Source organism: Peromyscus leucopus, chromosome 10, assembly GCF_004664715.2.
Source record: "Peromyscus leucopus breed LL Stock chromosome 10, UCI_PerLeu_2.1, whole genome shotgun sequence".
Taxonomy (NCBI): Eukaryota; Metazoa; Chordata; class Mammalia; order Rodentia; family Cricetidae; genus Peromyscus; species Peromyscus leucopus.
Genome location: NC_051071.1, coordinates 2,238,734 through 2,264,745, shown reverse-complemented (window position 1 = coordinate 2,264,745; position 26,012 = coordinate 2,238,734). Strand labels below are relative to the sequence as shown.

Sequence of the window (26,012 nt, the reverse complement as noted above, 5' to 3'; positions counted from 1 at the left end):
ATCCAGTGCTCAGCTCCACCCTTCCCCACCCCGTCATTTCACTAGAGGATGCACCCCTCTTTTACAGTCTACTTTGTAAGGAGACCCCTTTATGGCAGGAAGGAGAACCTTGTACCACTCACCTGAGCTATCAAGTCTCCGTTTTCTGCGTGGACCAAGACCACAGCTCCCAGGCCCTTAAGGAAGGTGAAGGCTTCGTACAGCTAAAGAGGAGAAATGGGGCTGGTGAGAAACCAAGGTGCAGCAATCCGTGTCTTTAAAAGGCTGCTCATCTGTTTGCTCCTGCAGCCTCTGCAGACCCCATGGGTCACCGTCTTCCAGATCAAGAGGCAGGAGGTTGGGTGGAGCCAAACAAGACTGCTGCCCCTAAGACACGTGCATGCAGGCATGGGGGGGGGGGACTCAGAAGCAGGAAGCACCTTGGAAGACCCCCCCACCTGAGGCCCACAGCTAACATCCACACCAGGGGCCTCAGTGGATCAATGTAAGAAAGAAGCATCAGTCAGAATTCCATCCGTGTGTTACACACTACCACTTCCATGAGCCCCAACCAACTTCCTCCTTCTAGATACTCTGGGTGTCTGCATCAAAGGCCTTGAGGATCCTAAATAAGTTGTTATCTGTTCCAAGGTGCTTCTTTGGAGGGCAGAACATGGATACGCCACCATCGGCCTAATTCTGCAGTAATAGCCAATGAGCAATTCCTAAGCATCCTTAGATTTCACTTGTATTAAATCACTCAGCACTCTGACAACCTCTGTAAGGGTGGGGAAAGTATAAGCCTCAAGCCCAGAGAGGGTGGGAAAGATGTTCTCAGCTGCCCAGCAAGCAGAAGGTATGGCAGGCTGGCACTGGTGCCCACAGTTTTCTCTAGGAGGTAGAGGGGATCCAGTGGTGGAGGGAGGGTACCAGCAGAAAAGCCCACCCTTGGAAACACACTGTGGTGTCTTCTTCAGTTCCTTGAACCCTGGGCCAGAGATCTAACATCCTTCTGATGAGAAAACAGACTGAATTCCTCAGTGCCTTGCATCTGCTTGAAGGAGGCCACAGCTTGCCTCTGCAAAGCCTATGTGCGATGGTCCCCAGCCTCCCCTGAGCCCCAAGGAAACTGTCCAGCCTGCAGACAGTACATACATATGCAGAAGGCAACTCCCGAATGTCTACAATGGGCTCTAAGCAGCTGCTTGTTACTTAGCTGCCCAGAGAATGCTGGGGAAGGGCTACGTGAGGGATACCCCACCAAGGATCCTAGGCTTCAAACCCCCATCTCTCTCTGGGTAGGAACAACAGTAGAGGAGGGGCAATGGGCACACTGCATTTAGTGCTGGGAGTGAGACCTGAGCCCAGGCCGTACAGGTAGTTCCAGCCCGTACAGGTGAAAAGAAGAAGTTTGCTGCAGGGCCTACCTGGCTGTCGGACATCTGGTACAGGTCCTTATATGCCATGTAGACTTGGAAGGAGTTGACACCTATCACAAGATAAGATGGAGAAAAGCATGTTTGAGTCAAGATGAAGGTCTTTGCAGTAAGTCAATGACCAGGTACACTGTAGCAACTCTCAGGAGAGAAGATGCCATAAGATCCACAGTAGGGCATCCAACCCAGCTTAGGAGTGGTAGGCAGTATCTGGAGCCTTCTGGGAAAGATCAAACCTGAGCTGGATCTGAATGTAAAGGAAGGAGGAAGGGGGTAGAGAAGGAAAAGACTGGAAACCATGCAAGGGGGAGGGGTGCATGGTAGGGATAACCTTCTTTATAGAAAGTGTCTTTCTCCAGCTGAAGCAAAGGGAGCATGTGCTTCCTGATCACATTTTTTTAATTGTAATACAAATACACAAGGTGACGTCCAGTGCCATAATTAGTTCAAACCACACTCTGGTGCATGGCACGCACAACATGCAATCAACTGCTAGGTCTAGTGCATAAGTCTTCCCCCACTAGGGGGTGCCATGGAGCACATTCAGTGATGGACAGACTATCTTGGGAGCAAGGACATGGGCCCTGGGAAGGCTGGGGAATCCTGCCAGGAGGAGGGTGCTGAAGATTCTAGGCAAAGCATAGGTAGGCATAAATTTAAAAAGACAGAAAGAACAGGGCTTGAACATGAGGGGCAGTTTAGAGGAGCACAGAACAGACAGGAGAGAGCTTGTCTCTCATTCCTCTTCAAGTTGTTTGAGGATAAAGGATGCCTCAGGGATCACTTTGCCTTGCTCATCTGGGACCTGTGATGTGTGACTCAGGTTTGTAGGTAGACTATGAAAACATTAGGAGAAGGAGAAAAAAAAAAGAGTCTGCGGCAAAGTATTAAAAGGGATGAGTCTTCTTTTATACTCAGTGACAGAGACAAGCCAGAGACTTCTGGTGTGTAGAAAACCATTGTCACAAAAACTCCTTCTCTTAAAATAATCAGAAAAATTAGAAATGAAAATTGTGCTCTAAGATTAGTATAAAATGTCAATGACTAATCAAGTACACTCAAGTAAAAATATCGCAGTTAGTACACGTAGAAAGGAAAGCACAAATATGGGGGTTAGGAGACTGCATTCCTGGCAGAGGGGGGCGCTTCTGAAAATATAAAACCTCGATATAGTCATGGACACAGAAGCAATGTCACTGTCAGCATCAACATCCAGGTTCATCTGGTGAGCTGGAAACTCAGACACTGGCTCTCCGCTATGGTTTGAATGTGCTGGGTTTCCCATGAGCTCTTGTGCTGGGGGCCGGGCTGCCAGCTGGTGGACTTTGGGGGTCATGACTGGATCCTGAGGGCTCAGACATCCATCCATTCAGGGAGGATGCACCCCATGCCCTCCCCTTTCTCCTCTCACAGTTTCCTGAGGAGGTGAGTGGCCCCGCCCCTCCACACAGTCCCCATGACGTTCTGCCTTGCCATGGGCACAGCAATGGAGCCACTGGTCTTGGCTGGAACCTCTCCGATTGCAAAGAAATAATGCTTTTCTCTCGCTAAACTGTTTCAAGTTCCCAGCCTCAGTTCACGGTCTGGGTTGGGGAAAAACAGGCTCACTGAGTGCTGTAACTCATGATGGAGCTGGGCCAGGGGCTACTGGGTGGGCAGGAAACCCAGCGTGGCATCTGTGAAGGATTTTCCCCAGGGCGCACAGCTCAGCTGAAAATAGAACTGACTAAGAAGGGGCAGAAGGGACTTGAGGGAGTTGAGAGGGCAGGAGGGGAGGACATGGGACAGGAAGGGAGAGGATCAGGCTCCCTGTGCAGGAACCTTGAGTTGTCCCTACAAGTCACCAGTCAAGAAAAGGAATTGGCTCTCCAGTCTTGGGGAACAAGCTCTTAGGTTCACTCCCTTGCCCTCCCCATGTCCTTTCTCCCCGTCACAAACATACACAAGCCTCTCGGTACACAGAACCCGACTCAGACCACAGAGTGAGGACAGTGAGATCGTGATAGCAGGTTCCCTTATGATGACTGTGTGCACAGTAAGAGTCACGGAAGCCACCATGGACGGACTATGCCTTCCTGCCAGCAGGGCACACAGACACAGGGAATCTGTGATAAGAGGGAAAGGGACAATCTGAGAGTCACACGGGGAAAAACCCGCACAAAAAAGTGAGCATAATTAGTGATTGGAAAAAGTGTGATAAAAGCCACAATGACACCCTGGCTTGAAATTAGCAAGGGCATCACAAATGCAATGGCACCCAGAGGTGTAACATGCAGGAGCCAGGGACTCTGATGTGAGCTATGCCTGCGTGGATGGGAGCATCTTTCAAGAAATCAATTGGCCATAAGAGCTGTGGTCCCAGCAAATGTTAAAGCTTTCACATTTCATAATTTAATTTCTCAGCATCTAAGGAAATTATAAAAATTGCACACTAATGCTTTTGTATGGAGATGCTCACCGGAACACCATTTATAATAAAACAAACAGAAAACCTAAATGCCCACTAAAAAGAAAATAGTTGAGCAAATTAGCCATTGCATTTCATAAACAGCACCATTAAAAAGCTACTGGTGGAGGGCAATGTCACTCCTAAAACATTAAGTGAAAAGAAAGATTCCAAATTACAGCGACTGCACACCATATAAGGGAAAAAGTTGCTGACATAGACAGGAAATTGAAGGCAGAAATGCTTAACTAATGTCACATTGCAATCAGAAGCAGAACCAGAGGGGGGAAATGTTTGCTTTTCTGATCTTTATGTATTAGAAGCAACGATACTTTTATAATGAGAAAACATAGCCTGTAATATAAACATTAAAAGTGTATCCCAGCACCCGTTGCATGCCCTGCAGTACAGGTACTTGCTCTCTGGAAGGCACCCTTTGAACTGACCACTCCTGTCCTGGCTTGTTCTATTCTGCCAGTCTGCGCTTCCCTTCTGTCTGTCTGACCCATTCCACGCAATGCAAAGAACAACTGAAGATGTCTGCGACGGGGAGGGTCACCTGGTGTGGGCCTGAACAGAGGGGGGCCAGGTAGGATACAGAGATGTATGGCCACAAAAGTTACTCACAGAGCCAGCTAGACAACCAGTGTTCTGGAAACAAAGAGCAACGAAAAGGATGTACCCCACAAGGCCAGCGTCAGCTTTCAGGTATTCAAGGAGTAAAGCGATTATGACAGGCTGGGGGAAATTGCTCTGCTGAGCTGGGTCTGGAGAGAGAGCATTTGACAGGCAGAAAAGGGACATTCCTGTGGAGAAAATGGCTCGAGCGGAGGCCAGCAGTGAGGCAGGTGGCAGGGGACTGCAGCCATGGTGACAAGTGTCAGGAAGAGTAAGGATAGACCAGCAAAGGCCTCCCACGGCAGGCTGTAGAGACAGGACTTATTCTGTGGGATAGGGATGCTTTCTAAAGGCTTCAAGGAGTATAGGACAGACTTTGAAAAGGGAGCAACCCCTTCCATCACTTAACACAAGTGTGGGGCTCTGTGCTGGGCTCACAGAGAGGGTGAAGGGATTCTAGGGCTCATTTGGGGCTTTCACTGACCTTTGTCCTGCACCAGCACCTCCAACTCCTCCCGAACACCGTCATACCAGCTTGTGATATCCACGTGAAGGGAATAGTCACAGCAGGACTTGGTGTCTGCTGCTTCGTGCCACTTCTCAAAGGAAGTCAACAGGCTGGACCCAGGTTCAGGAACAACATGGTCAACTGAGACAGAGAGACATGTGTCATGATGCTTAGAACCCAAGCTGTTCCAACGGTGGCCACATCACCCCCACCCCCACCCCATCAATATTACCATCATTGCCACAATCATCAATCAACACTATCACCATCATTCCCATCCATATCACCATACAACCACCACCACCATCATCATCACCATAACCATCACCACCATCAGCCCCCACACCACTATCACCATTACCGTAACCAACATCACAATCATAACCCACAGCCGTCAACATATTCCCACCATCATGCCCGTGATTATTACCACCATCACCACTATAATGGTTTAAATGAGATGTCCTCCATAAATCTCGGACATTTGAATATTTACTACCCATTTGGTGGCTCTTTGAGGAAGAGTAAGCAGGTGTGGCTTGTTGGAGGAGGTACGTAACTGGGGGATTTGTGGTTTTAAGAAACTCCTGCCTTTTCTAGTGTGTTCTTTGCCTCCTGCTTGCCATCAAGACTCAAGCTCTCAGCTATTCCTGCCATCATGCCTTCATTCTGCCATCAAGGACACTAACAATGCTCTGGAACCATAAGTCCAATTAAGCACTTTCTTTTATAAGGTGTCTTGGTTGTGATATTTTATCACACCAAAAGAAAAGTAACTGAGACAGAAACTGGTACCAGGTCATGGGGAGTTGCTGTAACAGCTCTGACACTGTCGCTATTTGGAGGAATGTGGATGGCTGAGACTTGGGACTAGAAAAGCAGATGAACACTGTAAGCAGAGTTGAATGCACCATCCTAATCGCGTGTGGGAGACAGCAGTGCTGACAGCTGTGTGGAGGCCCAGCTCAAGAGGAGCGAGGACTTGGACAGCCACAAGGCTACAGGTCATTCCCGGGATAGTTTGGCAAAGAATCTGCCTGTCATCTGCTGTTGTCCTAAGAATTTTCCTGAAGCTAAAGTGAAAAGTAGTAGGGGAATTTCTTTGGTGGGAGAGACTTCAAGGCAGTCTAATATTGACTCTGTCGTGTGGTAATTAGTAATCGCTCTTGGGCAAGTCTACAATGAAGAAGAGAAAGTGGGGCAAAGAGAAAAGCAAGTATGCAGTGTGAAAAGAGCACCAGGAAATTTGATGTTGGATCCAAGGCCTCTACTCAAGGGCACGAGGAAGTCAGGGAGAGGCCCGATCTGAACTGGGATAAAGGGAGGGGTGCCTGAGACCCCGTCCAGCTAAGCTTTCACCTCAAGAGAAGAAAAGGACTGATGGGGTTTAAAAGCAACAACAAATCTAAACTGCTGCAAGTGTGATCCAAGGGGGCCAGGGTGTACCCCAAATTGGCAGCTAAACTTAGCAGTGTCTTCCATGTGGCTCTGGCTTGAGTCATGAAGGATACAGGAGTAAAGGGGACTGGAACCTTCCTCTGAGGTTAAGGAGAGCCACTGAGGTCATGTGTGTGGCATGCACAGTCCCTGCACGGCAGTGCTGAGAGGCATCATGTGAAGCTATGGAAGTAAAGCCTGCATTGAATTAGAGACCCCAAGATGTTGGCCTGCCTGAGCCGCAGAATACCTGCCAAGGAACCAGCCCAAGACAGAGAGAAGAGTATGCTGCAGTCAGCAAGCTGAAGGGATGGAGCCATCTAAGCCCTTTGACGTCAGACACGGAGCTACAGGAATTCGAGTTTGCTCTGCTGGGTTTCAGTCTAGCACTGATCCAATATTTCCTCACTCTGGCCCCATTCCTCTCTTTTGGAATGGTAATGCACATCCTGTGCCACTGTATGTTGGAAGTAAGTGATTTGTTTTGTTTTGTTTTTAAATAGGGGATTACAGTTAAGAGATTGATTGCCTTGACTATCAGAAGAAATTTTGAACTCTGAACTTTTACATTATTGTGACTGTTTAAGACTATGAAGAGTTTTGAAGCTGAACTAAATGCATTTTTCATTACAATATGGCCACAAGCCTCTGGGGACCAGGGAGTGGAATGTGGTCCTTTGAAGGAGATATCCCGCATAAGACTTGAGTATCCAGATACACAGTCCCCAGATGGTAGAACTGTTTCGGGAGGATTAGGAGATATGGCCTCATTAGGAGGAGGTGTGTTACTAGGGGGCAGGCTTTGAGGTTTCAAAATACTCATCCCATTCCCAGTGTGCTCTCTGCCCCCTGCTTGCAGATCAAGATGTGAGCTCTCAGATGTTTCTGCTCTGCCATCAAAGCCTCTAACCCTCTGGAACTGTACGCCCAGGTAACTCTTTCTTTCATAAGATGCCTTGGTCAAGCTGCTTTAGCACAGCAATGGAAAAAAATCCAAGTAACCAAGAAAGCTATCCTCACCATCATCACCACAACCATCATCATTACCGTCATCATCGTCACAATCATGCCCACATCAATATCACCACTACCATCACCAATATCAACACCCCATCACCCCATCATTATGTCTGTTTATATCAACACCACTACTAACACTATTATCATCATTATCACCATCAAAATCGTGTCCATTGATATAATCACTATCATCATCACTATAATCTCCATCACTATAAATATCAGGCTCCACCATTAGGAATCTGAACTGAGTCTCTGACTATAACAAGGAGTTCCATTGTAAAGTCCGGACTGCAGATAGGGAAGCTGAGGCTCCTCAAGGCTGAGTCCTGGTCCATCCCTGTGCAGTTTCTGAGGATCGATTCCAAGCTCACTCTGGTTCAAAGCCTGGTTTCATCCACTCTCCTAGCCAGTGGATTCGTGGGCTATTCATTAGAAGAGATAGCCCTGACTTGTCTTGTCAACCAAGCCACACCCTCCTTGTTCTGGCACTTCAAACATATGACTCTGCTGGCAGTTGCCTTACACAGCCTCTTGTATGCAATGCAGTGAAGCTGGAAAATGAGATGCCTGGAATTGAAGGGCTTAACAAATGAACACTGTAACCAACTCTTGCCTTTTTAAAGAAAGCCTCGGGATCCAAATTAAAGCAAAGCAGAGAGAGCAGAGCCTGAGGCCAGGGGGATCCCAGGTCCAGGGAAACTGCAATGGTCTGCCATGCATCGGGAGTACCTCCCTCTCTCTCTTAAAAAGACACCAAGCAGCCAGGCGGCAGTGGCACACACCTTTAATCCCAGCACTGGTGAGGCAGAGCCAGGTGATCTCTGTGAGTTCAAGGCCAGTTTGGTCTACAGAGCGATATCCAGGACAGACACCAAGCATACTCTGAACAATGGAATAGGCTTTTCCTCCCCGTAACAACCATCAGTCTTAGGTTCTATTCAGTCACGCTCTCCAGTCATGCCCAGGTAGGTGGCCAGAAAGACCTGTCCAACTTGAACTGGTTTGGGGTGCATGTACAGTAAGGCAAACTATGTTCTCAAAGGAAACTTTTAGGGAGGATCTCCCATTTACCACCTTATGCCTGTGCATGCCTGGGAGTGTATATGATTAGAATCAAATACATTATGGGGAGGGACATGTACAATAGAAAAATAATTATGTGAACTAATCTATCAATCAAAATAGACTCACCCTCACTATGGCCCTTAGTAACAAAACTCTTTGGACCCCCATAAAAAGAAGCCCTGGACAGTAACAGGGCCCTTGGGTATCTCCTGCAGTGTATTCTGACCTGTTCTCTAGCTCTGTTTTGAATAATCTATCTTTGATACTTTTGCAAACCTGTGGGACTTTTTGTTTCCATTCCTTGAATAAGAGGCCTAGATAGCCGGGCAGTGGTGGCGCACGCCTTTAATCCCAGCACTTGGGAGGCAGAGGCAGGCGGATCTCTGTGAGTTCGAGGCTAGCCTGGGCTACCAAGTGAGTTCCAGGAAAGGCGCAAAGCTACACAGAGAAACCCTGTCTCAAAAAACCAAAAAAAAAAAAGAGGCCTAGAACCTGCAAACACCCCACCTGACTACACATGGATAACAATTTCACCTTGATACACAGTAAAGTAACTTTTAAAGGTTTACTGCCCATATGTCTGAGCTCCTTTTATGCTAGACAAGAGACACACACCGCAGTGACCTTATTTATTGTCTCAGGGTGTGATGAGGAGTTTCACGGAACCCTGAGTAGGGGGCTTGGTGCACCAAACACCAGTGTGTATTCACAGTGAGAGGAGAGCTCACAGCCCATATCCCTAAGGCCAGGGAAAGTGTCACTCACTGATCATTGTGGTTCCACCCGCCAGTGCTGCTTTAGTGCCCTGGAAGAAGTCATCAGCTGAGGTCATGCCCTGGAAGGGCTTCTGCAGGTAAGTGTTGACATCGATGCCCCCCGGAATGACCATTCGTCCATTGGCCTCAATGGTCTTCACTCCACCAGGAACAATCAGGTTCTCTCCTATTTGTCTAGAGGCAAATAATAGAGAAATCTTAGGTTTTTAAAAGAAAACCAAGCATGGCAGCCCACTGAACAATGTCAGCTTCCCTAAGGACATGTTTCCCACCCAGGCTGACACAGGGCACTGGACTGAGGAGAAGTACTCAGGCACAGCACTCTCCAGGGTTCAGAGTCCACTGTCTAACATCTGACTTCGGCAGAGTACAAATCCTGACGTACAGGAGGGCTGGTCACTTGGCCAGGCTTTCTAGAAGACTCCAGGAAGGGAGATGGCAGAACTGAGGAGAAACCAGCCTCTCCACAAAGAGGCCAGCCCTAGGGATCGTTATGTATTTCTGACAGTTCCCTAAACGACACAGAGAAGAGCCACTGAATGAGGCAGTGACAGGACCTATCAGTCCCACAAGATTTCACAGACACTGTTAGGTACTGAAATGTGTGCCCCCCTTACATTGAAACTTTAACCCCCAGCAACCCAGAATATGATTGTAATAGGGATGTAAAATAGGTCTCTAGGGTGAGCCCTAATCCAATAGTACTAGTGTTCACATAAAAAGACATCAGGAGGAAGGTAGCCAAGAGCCCTACACAGCTGTGAGGCCATGGACTATATCAGTGATCAGCATGGCATCCTAACCCTATCTCAATGATGAGTAGTGGTGTGCATACCTCCGTGGTAACCAATAGCTCTCTAGACTTAAGAACTGCTCAAAGAGCCGGGCGGTGGTGGTACATGCCTTTAATCCCAGCACTCGGGAGGCAGAGCCAGGCGGATCTCTGTGAGTTCAAGGCCAGCCTGGGCTACAGAGTGAGTTCCAGGAAAGACACAAAGCTACGCAGAGAAACCCTGTCTCAAAAACAAAAACAAAAACAAACAAACAAACAAAAAAAAAAAAAAAAAACTGCTCAAAGGAGAGAAACCATGTCTGGAAATGAAAACCTAGCCAACAAGCCAGAACTAGTGAAGCCATGGATCTTGGAGGAGAACCTCAAATCACTACTAAACCAGCATAATCCCTATAAACAATCTAATCCTTTGACCTTATACCCACAGGTAAGTGTCTTCCTCAACCCCTCAACCCTCATTTAAGAAATGTCTCTTCCGGAGTCGATTCAAGATGGCGGAGACAAGCAGACACAGGTAGGCCTGTGGCGGCGGCCCACGGAGGTGGATGGGCCCGGTGGCAGCGGCCAACAGGGACATTTAGGCTCGGCAGCAGCTGGCGGAGACATTCAAGCCCAGCGGCGGCCCACAGAGGTGGACAGGCCCTGTGGCAAAGATAAGCAGACGGAGGTGGCAGGACCGGCGGCGGAGGCTGACAGAGACATTCAGGCCCGGCAGCGGCGGCCCACAGAGGTAGACAGGCCACGTGGCGGAGACGGGTGGACGCAGGTCGGGGACCCGTGGAGGTGGACAGGCCCAGTGGCAGCGGCCGACAGGGACATACAGGCCCAGCAGCAGCTGGCAGAGACATACAGGCCTGGTGGCAGCCTGCAGAGGTGGATAGGCCCGGCAGCAGTGACGGGCAGGGGTAGGTAGGCCCGCCGTGGCAGCCGGCAGAGACATACAGGCCCGTTGGCGGCCCGCAGAGGTGGACAGACCCAGCGGCAGTTGACAGGGACATACAGGCCCGGCAGCAGAGACAAGTGGACGCAGGTGGGCCTGTGGCGGCGGGCCACAGAGGTGGACAGGCCCAGGGACGGAGAGGGGCGGACGCAGCTTGGAGCGGGGACGCCCCTGGCCCCAACACCTGGGGAAGAGAATATATCTGTGGGTCGGAACCAGGGCGAGTCTGGGCATTCCGTCTGGGGATAACCCAGGGCCCAACTGCTGATCCTGTGAAACCCAACAACTTGGAGGTGTTGGTGAGACTACCCTGCTCAGCTGAAACCCATCTGGGAGAGGATTCAGATGCCTACAGTTTGAAGTCTGAAGAAACGAGATCAGCTGAGGAGTTGACAAATGAACAAAACGTGACCTGGGAACACAGAAGAAGGCGCTACCCAGCCACTAAACCAGATCACCAGAATCATAAGTATATAATTTACCGACTGAAATCAGCTGTCCCTGAAGAAACAGCCCAATAGCACCAATTTAACCAAGAACCCCTACTAAACCAAGACTAAAAATTAGAACAAGAGAGGCACTCTCAGACACAGACACCACCTGCACCGCACAGAGGAAAAGATGAGTAGACGCCAGAGCAAAAATACAGGCAACAACATAAAGACCTATATGGCAACATCAGAACCTAGTGATTCTACACCTGCAAGACCTAAACATACCATGACAGAAGAAACAGAAGAAATCAACCCTAAAAGTGACTTTAAGAAGATGATAGAGGCCCTTAAAGAAGAAATAAAACATTCCCTCAATGAGGAAATAAAAACTTTCCTTAAAGAGGAATTGAAAAACTACCTTAAAGAGGAAATAAAAACTTTCCTTAAAGAGGAAATGAAAAACTCTCTTAAAGAGGAAATAAAAACTTCCCTTAAAGAGGAAATGAAAAACTCCATTAAAGGGGAAATAAAAAACTCCCTTAAAGAAATGGAAGAAAAAATGAACAAAAAATGGGAAGAAATCAAATCAAGCCAAGAAAAAGCAATTAAACAGATGAAAGAAACATTCCAAGATCTGAAAAATGAATTTGAGATAATAAAGAAAACACATGCTGAGGGAATGCTGAAAACAGAAATCCTGACTAAACGAACAGGAACTACAGAAACAAGCATAACCAACCGATTGCAAGAGATGGAACAGAGAATCTCTGACACTGAAGACACGATAGAGAAAATAGATTCGTCAGTCAAAGAAAACACTAAAGACAAAAAAGTCGTAATACAAAACGTCCAGGAAATTTGGGACACCATGAAAAGACCAAACCTAAGAATAATAGGGGTAGAAGAAGGAGAAGAATACCAACTCAAAGGCACAGAAAATATATTCAACAAAATCATAGAAGAAAACTTTCCTAACCTAAAGAAAGAAATACCTATGAAGATACAAGAAGCTTACAGAACACCGAATAGGCTGGATCCAAAAAAAAAGTCCCCTCGCCACATAATAATCAAAACACTAAACACACAGAACAAAGAAAAAATATTAAGAGCCGCAAAGGAAAAAGACCAAATAACATATAAAGGTAAACCCATCAGAATAACACCAGACTACTCAATAGAGACTATGAAAGCTAGAAGATCATGGACAAATCTCATGCAGACACTAAGAGACCACGGATGCCAACCCAGATTATTATACCCAGCAAAACTCTTAATCACAATAGGCGGAGTAAACAAAATATTCCAGGATAAAACCAGATTTAATCAATACCTGTCTACAAACCCAGCCCTACAGAAAGCACTAGAAGGGAAAATTCAACCCAAAGAAGCTAAACACATCCATGAAAAATCAAGCAATAGATAATCCCACACCAACATACACCACAGAAGGACAACACAACACAACCACAAAAAATAACAGGAATTAACAATCACTGGTCATTAATATCCATCAATATCAATAGTCTCAACTCACCTATACCTGGCGATCTCTGAGCAGGCTTCAGATTTTGACAGTTGATGAAAGATACGACAAGCATTAATGTGTGGGTGAAAAGCTTGGTGAAATTCTGAGTGAAGTTTTAGTTAAAGTTGGTTGAACTTGGGATTGACTGGGAGGCCAAAGATTTAAAAAGCAGAAGATTCTCTCAAGACACAAGTTGTGTGATAATAGTGTGTTTTGTGTGTGTGAATGAGATTTTGTAAATGTTGAATTCTAGGCTTCGACAATCATTGTCAGTGCAGATCAAGCTGTAAGTATTTATGTTTTAAAACTTAAATTATAAAGCTAGTTACGTCTTTCTAACAACTAGCTTTAATGTTTATGAGCATATTTTACCTACATTACCTTTTCAGGATGTTGAGAAAGATGTAGCACAAGCACAGGCTGGAGGCTGGGGGCTAGATGGTTTTGAGGAAGAGGTCTTGGTGGACTCTTTCATAGAGCAAAGGGAAGCAATGCCTTCTGGGAAATGAGCTAAGTTTTAATCTAGTCTTTAAGATTAGAAGTCAAAAACAAAAATATTAAGGAAAGGAAAACCTAATTGATCTTTGAAGTATTGTTATGTGGAATTAAGTGGGACTTTTGAGGCCTTTCTTCCAGAAAACAAGGACTTGGTTGTCAGGCCTATATTAGGCCTAAACCTTGGTGCCATGTAGTTGTACTTAAATCATTTCAATGGAAAGTGTCTTAGTGATTGGAACTTCTAGTGCAGTTTGGAGTTCTTCCATTTGAAAAATGTGATATTTGATGGGATTGTTTGAATCTTGTTTTCTAGTCCCTCCCCATCACCACCCTCATAGTCTGAAGGTAGATTTTTCTCTTGATAAAGGAACAAAAAAAGTGGACATCTTGTTTGTAAATAGGTATCTAGTAACTAGTGGTAAACTTGAAATGGTAGAATTCTTTAAAGCCTAATTCTAGGTAGCCTTAAGAAAATGTATCTTAATTATTTTTGAACCTGTATTCACCTTGTTTTTTTCAAATATCTTAAGTTATATTTTCTTTTTCAGAGCTGCTTCTTATTTGGGGCTACTTTTTTTTTTAATTGAGGTGTAATTCATAAAAGGGTATATTGTTTTGATGAGACTTTTTACAACTGTGGCTGGATGTCTTTCTTTAGTCTTCCAAGAAGGGCCATTTTACTTTTTTACTTTTTTAGAGTTACTTTTTAAAGTCATGAGATCAACAACTTGGACTACTATGCATGTAAGTGCTAATGCAAATTAAAGCCCAAGTTGACCTCCAGCAGCAGTTCATTCTATGTTGACAGTGAGAGAACACTTTGCCTGTTAGGATACTGTTACTCGTGAACTGAAATGCTGAAGAAACCCCTCCCCCTATTTTGTTTTTTGCAAAAATCAAGGTATATTCTAGGGTTTCCTGGTTGACCTCAACAGATAAACTGAGATGATAGTCTTAGTTCAGAAATGATCTGAATGTAGATTTACAGTCTACGTGTACAGCTGGCTAAGTGAGATCGCTTTCACAGTTCTGCATGTATCCCATCGGCTCCCCATTAGTCAATGAACTCTTAAAATTGGTATTGTAACATTATCACAATGTTTTGCGCCAAATTTATAAACTTTACAGTGCAATATGTGTTCCTTTTCTGAGGCAAACCAAAGGTATATTTTTCAAGGTTCTGCTGCTATCAGCAGCGTTGATGGAGGATTTTTTATACATTTGTAATAGATAGAAATAAACCAGAAAAAAAAAAAAGAAGAAAAAAAAAGTGGTGGAGGAAAAGGTGAACACTGCAAGAATACTCAAAAGGGCTGAGAGTTGCAAACGCCAAGAATGGCTTTGCATAGTAAATGGAATAGAACAGCTCTGAACTATAGCTTACTTTTCCTGGTTTGGTCTGACAGAATGATTGAATGCTTTTGTACAAAAATCAGAGCCTTAAAAACAAGGATTTGGTGAGATTGTAAAATGGTGTGCCACTTTGGAAAAACAGTTTGGTGGTTGGTCAAAATGCAAAACATTGTTACTCTGTTACTCAACAATTCTACCCTTAGGAATATATCCTCAAACTACTGAAAATGTGCACCTATGAAACATGTACATGAAGGTTTACAGCAGTGTGTTGCTAATAGTAAAAAAGTTAAAACAACTCAAATAGCTATCGAATACTGGAGAGAAATAAAATGTGGCTTATTCATACAATATAATATTATTAAGACATAAAAATGAATGAGAAACTGACAGATTAAATGACTTTGGTGAACCTTCATAATTTCATTTGTAGATCTTTCCATTTCTAATTTATAAATACATTTGGGGTTATAAATTATAAATGTACTGCCTCCTGTCAACATTGTATACTTCTATTTGATGATTTCTGTGTCAAACATTATATGGAAATGTTTCCAAGTATTTACTGTATTAACTGTGAATGAATAGAACAAAATAAATTGCCTGTGATGGAAAAAAAAAAAAAAAAAAAAAAGAAATGTCTCTTCCCAACAGAACCACAACCAATCAAAACGCAGAGCTGTGGAGCCCAGCGCCAATGGAAGCATGTACAAAGTACTCCCCTGCCCAAGGCTCAGGAAACACCGCCGAAGAGGGGTGGGAAGATTGCGAGCCAGAGGACCAGGGAGTTTGTCCTGAGATTGTGTCCCCTAGCAACGTCAGAAGCACGACATCATAGTCTCACAGACATGATTGCCCAAAGATGACCTGAGCAAGGACAACAATTAACGTGCCAAAGAGGGACAGAGAAAAGTCCACGAGGACTCATCCCTACACAGAGAACTACAGGCCCCTGAGAAATGCTAAGACAGGAGAAATAGTGTTCCCCAGGGAAATGTACACCAGCTGGTTATCAAATACCAAATGGCCAGCCCTGAAACATACATACAAGCAACATTATATGGGCTAAGCAGGTTATATTTGGAAATGTGTATGTATATACATATACATATATATATATATATATATATATATATTCACATGTAATAATTTATGAAAAAAGAGGCACAGCTCCCTCACCTTAGTCAAGAAATCAGAGCACAGTATTAAGCAAGCAGAAATGCTCCCAGGGCTCCCAGGCAAAGCTGTTGGCAAACTATAACCACCAGAATGACTCCTAGATTTCCAGAGGCTGGGCCAACATGACTAAGCATGCTCTGTTGGTCAGCAGTCTGGTCCCTACTGAGACAAGAGCTTAGAATCGACTCCCAGGAGGGAACCTCACAACGGGCCTGGGAGGGACAAACACAGTAACTAGCAGCCTGGCCTCTGTGGAAATGTCAAGACCCCCAGGGAGATCCTCCACCAGACCAGGATGGGGGCTCAGCAGTTTCCAAAGTCATTACTTGGATAGTGTCACTAAACAAGGTGACAGCAAATTTACTTGAAAAGGCAAATCCAGATGCTCCAAACTCCTCTGGACTTTTCTAAGCTAGACAAAGACATCAGTAATGGAGAGGAGAGTGTTGCCATGGTTACCATAGTGCCAGCCCCAGTGAGCACCCAACCCAGGTAGAACGCAGAAGCCTCAGTCCTCAGGCCTCTCGGGTAACAATGGACAGAGTTAAAATGGGCCAGATGTGCAGGTCCCCCAGAATGACCGTAACAGCTGGGTTCTTCTGAGGAACCTGGCATCAATCACATCAGGGCTGCCCCACAGCTAGAAGGAGTGGAGTGGAGTGTGGGGAGGTCTGTCCCGGGGACATCCAAAACGTAACCGGGACAGCTGTTAGGAGTGCTGTCCATCTCCATCACAGTTCCCACCTGAGCTCGCAGACTCTCCTCCAAACCCTTGGGATCCTGTGGAAACTGAAGGGGGCCTCGGGAAGATGTGTGGCTCATTAAGGCCAGAAGGGGCCCTACTGAGCACTAGGACCCTTCTGCAGAGCTGAACTTTCTGTTCATGCCACAGGGATCATCTCACTTAGCACTCGGTATGCTTTCAAATGGAAGGACAAGGACCCCCAAACCCACCCACCCACCCACCCATAGAGGCTGTACAATCTGGTGAGACCATCATGGGTCCTGCACTGCCCTGCACCTGAGCATCCACAGGTGTGGCTCAGCACCTTGCCAAGGTGCCCAGGAAGCACTCATGGTGGGGCCCATTCTTACCTCCCTACCAGCTCTGTAGTTTCCTAGGACTGGGAAGAAGGGAGGCAGGAGCCAGCCCACACTCCTGAGGCCGGCTCTTCATTGTGCTTTGCATATGTGGTCTCTTCTAATGCACCCCTGCAGCCCCAGCCGCCTCCTCCCATCCTCTTCCTCTTCCTAAAGCACAGACGGCCCCAGGCTGGTCCTACCGACAGGACCCCTCCCAACCTAATACTCACCTTTCCCATCCTCTCCTCCCCTTTGCTCCTGTACCAGAGGCCCAGGGTGGTCCTATGGTGACCTTCTCCTCCCCTCCCTCTCCACTCATCCAAACCCCAAGGGAAGAGTTGGGTAGGAAATGCAGGCCACCCCGTATCAAAGGCAGAGAGCAGCAATGCTCTGTCACGGCCACAGAGACAGAGATGTGACCATCTGCTGTTATGGACTGAATGGGTCCCTCCGAATTCATGATGACGCCCAGCCACCCCCCACTCTACACCTGTCATGGCTGTTACGGATATAATGAGGTTTAAATGAAGTCCCAAGGGTGAATTCCTAATCTATAAGGACCTACCAAGAGAGATATTCCTGTGTCACACAGAACAACTGTGGACACAGAAAAAAAAAAAAAAAAAGAAAGAAAATAATAAAAATAAATCAAAGGCAGCCATCTAGAGCCAGTGATGGAGGCTCTGACCAAAATCAAACACTGAGCCAGGTGGTGGTGGCGCACTCCTTTAATCCTAGCACTTGGGAGGCAGAGCCACATGGATCTCTGTGAGTTCGAGGCCAGCCTGGTCTACAGAGTGAGATCCAAGAAAGGCGCAAAGCTGCACAGAGAAACCCTGTCTTGAAAAATAAACAAACAAAAAAAACCAAACTCAAACACTGATGGCACCTTGGTTCAGGACCTCCACCCTCCAGAACCAGGAGAAATAGATCTCTGTCTTTCCACTCACTCAGTCTATGGCATTTTGATACAGTAACCTAGAGCTGATCTTATTCTTGTGTTGTGGTGAATAGGGCAGAAGAGAAAATTACAGGGACATCAGGGGAAACTCCAATACCAATAGGCTTTTCTGGTATGGATAGCAATAGTCCTCTTCCTTTCTGGTACCCTTAGCCCAGTCCCAGGAACTGGCAGGTAGGAGACAGAACTAATGATTCAGGCAAACATTACGGGTGGGATGTGGGTCCCACCCTTATCCCACCCTGTACTGTGGGCAAGCTGCTACTCTCATGGTAACAAGAGATGAACATCTGTAACAGACACCGGAGGGATGAGCATCTAAGGAGCAGAGAGTAGGGTATGTGCAGGGCCTCCATGCATGCCAGTTCACGCTGCACCCAGTTTGACTCCCACCCTACAGGAGAAACACATGCAGAAACACAGGAGACTGATTCAGAGGAAGAACATCAGCCTTCCACAGGGAGCCTAGAGGGACTGAGTTCTTAAAAGGCCTGTTCTGGCCAACCCACTTTATGAGTCCATCTTCCAGGTAGACGTCAGCATAGAAGGACTGGTCATCGTTGATGATGCGTCCGCCTCTGATGAGGAGCCGGTCACTCTGAAAAGCAAAGCAAAGTGTTAGATCGTTGGCAAGAGACAAGACCTCAATATTCTTTTAACTTTGGAGGCTTTTAAGGATTTATTTATTTTTATTTTATGTGCATGAGCTTTGTGATGGTTTGAATGAGAATGGCCCCCATAGGCTCATATACCTGAATGCTTGGTACTTAGTTGGTAGAACTGTTTCTGGAAGGATTAGGAGGTGTGGCCTTGTTGGAGGAGGAATGTCGCTGAGGGTAGGCTTTGAGGCTTCAAAAGCCCACTCTAAGCCCAGTCTCTCTCTCTCTCTCTCTCTCTCTCTCTCTCTCTCTGCCTCCAACTTGCATATCTGAAGCCAAGCCTACCTGTCTGCCTGCCATGCTCCCCACCACGGTGGTCATGGACTCACCCTCTAAAACCGTAAGCAAGCTCTTAATTAAATGCTTTCTTTTATAAGTTGCCTTAGTCGAGGTGTCTCTTCACAGCAATAGAACAGTAACTAAGACAAGGATTTTGCCTGGATTTATGTTTGTGTACAACTGCATGCTGTGCCCTTGGAGGCCAGAGAGGGTTACAGATGGAACTGGAATTACAGATGGCTGTCAGCTGTCATGTGGATGCTGGGAACCAAACCTAAGTCCTCTGAAAGAATAGCCACTGTTCTTAACCACTGCACCACCTCTCCACACCCCACACCCCTTTAACTTTTAACATACAAGTCTCAAATATCTTCAAAAAGTGAAGACAGGCCACTAGGTAAAGCCCCAAGATCCATGCATGGCCCCTCCTCTGTCTGATACCCCGCCATCCTTGGCTTGCTTCATTTCCCACAGTCACATGCTTTTTGCTTTTGCTGTGTATTTACAAAACTTTCATTTTACTTTCATGAACAGTGGGAGAGAGGGATGTGGGCATGCGCCATGTGTGCTTGTCTAGGTCAGGGGACAACTTCCAGGAATGGGTCTGTCCTTCCACCTTTACATAGGTTCTGGGAATTGGACTCGGGTTGTGGGGCTTGTGTGGCAAGTGTCATTGCCCACCGAGCTGTTTCATCAGCTCCTGATGAACATTTTAAAAAATAAACACCATCACCACCTCATTCCACCCATAGAAACTCTAGGACACATCTCTGCTAAGGACATGGAAGGGAGGTGTTTGCATGGGTGGGTGCACTTGTCCATGCATGTGTGGAGGACAGAGGTCAACACTGGGTATCTCCCCAGGCCGCTCTCCACCTTAGCTTTTGAGACAGAATTGTTCACTGAACCTGGAGTTCATGACTTAGGCTAGGCTAGCTGGCCAGTGAGTTCCAGGGACCCTTCTTTCTCTGCCTCCACAGCGCTGGGATTACAGGCACATCCTGCCATGCCTGGCTTTGTGCCTATATTACATGCACTGTGGATATGAACTCAGGTCCTCTGCTTTCTTAGTAAGAATTTTACTGACTGAGCCATCTCCCCAATCCCTCTTTAAAAACTTTTAAAATAAACTATAAGTATGATTTGCAATTCCCACTAACCCAATTAATAGCGCTTCCTTTATTCCAATCCCCCATCAGACCATATTCAATTTTACTGAGTTGTTCAGAAACGTCTTCTTACTCTGGGGGAGGGGGTCCGGCCTCCAGTGCACCTGCACTGAGTTCTCTCACTCCCTGCTGCCTGCATTAGCTTCTCCTTTATGACTTCCACTCATTAGTTGGAGAAACTAGGTCATTTGTAAAATAAGAATTTCTTAAGCCACTTCTTAAATATGATAATAATCATGTTCAAAACATAACACAAGATAATGAAAAGATTAAAAATCCTGCTCCCCTCACACGTGGCCAAGGCCAGACGTTCTGGCATTTTAACTCTGTAACATCCATCGTGCCCTCACCCTCTGCATGGGTCACATGGTGGCTGATTGATTATTTCAGCTCCCCATCAAGGTCAGGCTCCAAAAAGCCCGAGGACACAGGAGCATATGGGTCTTCTGTCCTGGACTGACAGATGAGAGGTAGAAATTAACAAGTCACAGGGTTGATGGGGTCAGGAGGGCAAGAGTGGGTCTTCCAAGTGCATCGGGGGTTAGGTAGGGCAAGTTCAAACCCATAAATAAGCTGAGGAAGACTGCACCATACAAAGTATTGGGAAACGATAAGGCTAGGAGGGACAGTGTTGAGAGTTCCAGACATACCAAAGGCTGCTCGAAGCCCAGAGGCAGCAAAGTAAAGAGTTCTGCCTTTTCATTTTGCCATAAGCATACTCCAAGTTATGACATGTTCTTCATGATTCTGATTTTATATGCCTATAAGATACTCTTGCCTTGTGGATACATAATTGTGCAATCACTTCACCAAGAGCTTTGTTCATCATTAAGATTTGATCATTTGTAGTGTTGAGACTATACATTTTCCCTGTGTGTTTATTTACTTATTTACTTCCACGGTTCCTCGAGCTGCGCCTTAAACCCCATTCCTTGAGGAGGGAGAGTTTGACAGAGAATTGGAAGAACCCAGTCTCCTGAAACAGGGCATGACAGAACAGCCTGGGGGAGAGCAAAGGATCTGAGGGGAACCTAGGAAGCTGGCAGAGGAAGCAGAGAAAGGAGGCAGATGTGGACATACCAAATACAGTTAGTTGGAGCCAGTTAAACAGCGTGCAGATGGAGCTGGAGCCTACCAGAACCCTGAAATGCTGAGGACAAGCTGGTGGTCCCAAGGGCCCTGATCCTCATGGTCCCTCGGCCATGGTAGTGACTGTGGCAGGGAAGTAGAAGATGAGCAAGCCCAGAGGAGAGTTCAAGCCAAGGAAGCTGGGGCTTGATGAGCAGAAGCAAAGCATGGGATCTCGCAGCTTGCAGCAGGGTTCAGACCTTGCTCTGCCAGCGGCATCTGAGAGAGCATCACATATTACCACCTGCCAGCAGACCTGTACACCACGCCTGCTCTCTGTTTCCACAGCCCTTGTGAGAGTGTATGTCACATGGGCTACATCCAGGTCTGGCTAATGTGTGGCTTGTCCCACGAGATTCCAAGCTGCTGCTGTGATCAAACAATGGCCAGAAGTAAGCTGATGGAGGAAAGGACTCTTCCCTTCAGCTTACACTTCCAGGTATAATCCATCACTGAGGGAAGTCAGACCAGGAACTCAAGGCAGGAGCCTAGAGGCGGGAACCATGGAAGGAAGCTACTTATTGGCTTGCTCACTGACCTCTGCTATGTCCAGCTAGCTTTCCTATACATCCCAGGATGCCTACCTAGGGATGGTGCTGTGGGCTACATAATGGGCTGGGCCTTCCCACATCAATCATTAATCCAGACAGTGCCCCAGAGACTTGCCCATGAGCCAGTCTAATGGAGGCAGTCCCTCAATTAAGTTTCTCTCTTCTCAGGTGATTCTAAGTTGTATCAGCTTGACAGTAAAACCTAACCAGCACAGATCCACCTATGGAAAGAAGGAGGGAAGGGAGGGAGGGAGAAAGGGGAGGAAGGGAGGGAAGGAAGGAAGGAAGGAAGGGTAAATAGAAAATTCAGGGATGGATGGATGACATGATAAATGAATTATTGGGTGCATGAATGGATGGGTAGATCAAAGGATGATGGATGGATAGGTGGAGATAGATGGATAGATAGATGGATAGATAGATAGATAGATAGATAGATAGATAGATAGATAGATAGATAGATAGATAGACTGAAAGATGATGGGCAGATAGGCATCCTGAGGTGTCTGAACTGGTCCTTGAAAGATGAGTGGGTAAGGATGGAGAGAAGAGAGATGATAACATTTGTTAAAGGGAGAAAAGTGTGGAGCAGCCCCTGCTCCCCATCTGGAATGCCTCTAGAGTGAGGGGTTCAAGGTCAGTCACTCTCAAGTGCAACCTCCCGTCCTGTGTTCCTAATGCAGTAGGCAACAAGGATGTTGCAACCCCATGAGACTTTGGAAGACAGTGCCAACATCAGACAGAGGAGGACTGGGCCCTGCCTGGCAGCACAGACAAGTGGGAGGCAAGGTTTCCCCAGCATGAGGAGCAGGCAAACATGAGTCACCCGCAGCTGGTACACAGCAGGGAGCAGTGTCTGCCTTGTCACATTTAATAGTGGGTTTCCCGGGCACAGCCTGAAAGGAGGCATTTAAATGCACAGAGTGCCGGGTCAGCCCCAGCCTGCTCTGTGCTTCCAGAGTCACACAGCACAGCCTGTGCTCAAACCCACCCCTCCATCTAACTCCAGATAGTGTATGTGAAAGGGACCACCAAGGGACAGGCACCAGGAAGTCTGTAGAAGAACATATATACACAAGGCAAGAACTGATGCGTCGTCTGTCTGTCTGTCTGCCTCCCTTCTTGAAAATGATTGCTACTCTGCCTTTAACAGTCCTCTCTCTCTCCCCCTCCCTCCCTTCCCCCCCCCTCTTTCTCTCTGTGTGTTCATTTCTAGGGGCAGTGCATGTGCATGTGGATGTGTGGAGGTCAAGTATCCCATTCCAGATTTTGAACTCGCTCTTTTGAGACACTCTCACTGGCTCAGACCTTTCCAACTAGCTAGGCTGGCTGGCCTAGGAGGCCCAGGGGTTTACCTATCTCTGTCTTCCCTGTGCTGTGATTACAGGCATGCCACCATGTCTGGCTTTTTTTTAAAAGGTGGCTTCCAGGAACCAAATTCTTCCACACCAGCACTTACCAACTGAGCCATCCCCCTTGTCTGGCTTTTTTAAATGTGGTTTCCAGGGACTAAGTTTACTCTTCCCCTCCAGCACTTACCAAAGGAGCCATCTCCCTGGCCCTTAACAGCCAGGTTCAGAGCCATTTCTGCAAAACTCCAGCTCAGGGGCATCCAGAAGATGCCATCACAGACTGGGGTTCCCAGTTGTGGCAAGTTCAGAGAACCCCACGTGCGCAGCAGCAAGGCTTCTCTTCAGGACAGCCCTAACCCTGCCAGCGTATGGTGCATAACGAAGACTCCAAAGAACTAAATAAAGCTTTTTCAAACTCACGCCATCCATGAGCAGAGTCAGGGTGGGCTGATTTAGTGGGATAATGTCCACAGAAGACACCCTGGGAAAAGTGTTTGGACAGTCATATTACCTGTGATTGATGCACGGAATGTTGTGTATCGGATAGATTAAACTCGGGAGCATGGGTGGCCCAGCTTTGCACAAATAATCAAGGCGTAGGTCAGACTCAAGGACTCTCAACTTCCTGTCCACGTGGGATCCACCCAACCACACTGCTGACACATTTCAAAATATCTTCACGCTTTAGAATTTATGACACCTCATGAGCAGATGGAATTTAGAAATACTCTCTGATCCAAGGACCTTGCACTCCAAAACTCCCTTTTGTCATGAGTAAAAACTCACTCATGGGGAGGAGTAGAGGGCTCAGTCAGTAGCGCTGGGCTTGCCTGGAAAGCTCAAGGACACGAGTTCCATCCCCAGAATCCACACAAAGAAAGCCAGGAATGGTGGTGGCATATGGCTGTGATCCCAGCATCAGGGAGGAGACAGGCAACCGTCTACAGCTCACCGGCCAACCAACTTAACATAATCGGTGAATTACACACAACACATACACATGTGCATACACACACACACACACACACACACACACACACACACACACACACTCAGGTATGCACACAAAAAATAGCACCGTGCCTAGGCTGCGGCTCAGTGAGAAAACATTCGCCAAGCATGCACAAAGCCCTGGACTCCATCTCCAGGACAGCAAAACTAAATCAATACACAAATAATCCCTCAAGAACTAGGCATCAGGTGAGTTTTATTATACAAAAACTATTACATTTACACAAGCTCTGTGCAAGTACACATTTTAAATGTCAGTGCATAAAATTCATACATTTAAAAAAGAGCATGGCACGGCACTACTGTCTCAGGAAACAAGCAGAAAATGAAACACCTTGAGAAGACTTTGAGAAAAAAAATTCAACAGCTGAATGGAATATTCTGGGAATTGCTGGCTCATTCCACAGTGACAATAGCCAGAAGGGAGCTATGCCCAGCACAGTCCACATCCTTATCCCAGCCTTATCCCAGCTCTCAGAGCAATATCAGAGCAGACAGCTAAGGGTCCCACTCCTTACCTCCTCACCACATATCTGGTTACCTTTTCCATACCTCAGTCTCCTCATCTGGAGAATGGGAATAACTGAGGGTAAGAAGGCTACTGAGCTCAGGCCTGGCAGACGTGTAGTCTCAGCCATTTCCTGTGATAAGAACTGTCTTTCATAAGTAAGCATTTACAGGTTACAGGGCTGAGGTGCGGTGATACAGCATTTGCTTCACATACATGGGAGACCTAAGTTCCATATCCAACATCACACACACACACACACACACACACACACACACACACACACACACACCTCACAGAAACAGTTGTTTGTGGAAGGGATATGTGTAGCTGAAAGAAACAGGTTTTGGTCTCTAAGGGCATTCAGTCTAGTGGGGGACACTAACCACCCAGCCTTTGCCATCCAGGGTGGAAAAGCCATGATGACAGAGAGATAGGAGGACACAGAGGAGGTCTCCACTCATATCCTCGCAGGAGAAAGAACACTCATTCCCAGCCTGAATGAGGCCATGCAAAGGAGGAAAGAGACTCCGGAGAAAGGGGGGGCCATGAGGAAAGGAGCCTGGGGAGCAGAGGTCTGGGGGTGGAGTCTTTAGCTGAATAGAGCCCCCACATGTATAAGAGAGCTGTGGCTCCAGAACCACTCACAAATGCCACAGTCCACATGGGCTCTGCTCCCTCATATAAATGATGCAGTATTAGCATCCAACCTGTATCCATCCTCCCAAATATTTATGTCATCCCTGGGTTATACATAACACTGAGTCCAATGGAGACACCATAGCACTAGTCATTAGGCTGTGCTGAGGAACACAGATGGTGGGTTGGGGATGGGACACTGTTGGTGCATGCTAAGAACAGGAGCAAAGTACTGTCTGCCATTTTGCAACTGTGATTGACTGAAGCATGAAACACAGAACCCACAGATGTGGGAACTGACTGCAACCTCAGAGTAAGGAACATGGAGATGCTCCCAGCTGTGAGACCCTGGGGACATGGATGCCCCTCACAAAAAGGTGATGGTAACATGGGAGGGGAAACTAAGAGGAAGTGGAAGGAAGGTCACTGGTTACCTTATATTTTCCTCAGAGCTGAAGGTCAGAATAAGCAGTTACAACATGTATTAAGTAACCCGGAAACTGAATGCTGGAACACTGTCTTCAGGAAAATGTCAAATATGTATATACAATAAGGGGTGCAGAAGCAAGTGTGATGGTATAGTCACACCACCAATGACTTATCCCTTGGCTACTCACAGTTTCTAGGAAGATTTAAGGACAAACAATAAAATGTTAGAGGAA

At 46.6% G+C, this 26,012-nt stretch overlaps 1 protein-coding gene across 2 annotated transcripts in view; it reads right to left on the bottom strand.

Annotated features, from left to right (window-relative positions):
* The window catches only part of Crmp1 (collapsin response mediator protein 1), a 58,168-nt gene that overhangs the window by 14,818 nt on the left and 17,338 nt on the right, over positions 1-26,012 (bottom strand). For both annotated transcript variants that reach the window (XM_028882354.2, XM_028882355.1), the window contains exons 2-6: positions 18,564-18,652; positions 9,278-9,462; positions 4,964-5,128; positions 1,407-1,468; positions 123-203 (exon numbers count right to left, since the gene is read on the bottom strand). In XM_028882354.2, coding sequence (XP_028738187.1) covers positions 123-203; positions 1,407-1,468; positions 4,964-5,128; positions 9,278-9,462; positions 18,564-18,652 — 582 coding nt within the window. The remainder of the gene's footprint in view (positions 1-122; positions 204-1,406; positions 1,469-4,963; positions 5,129-9,277; positions 9,463-18,563; positions 18,653-26,012) is intronic.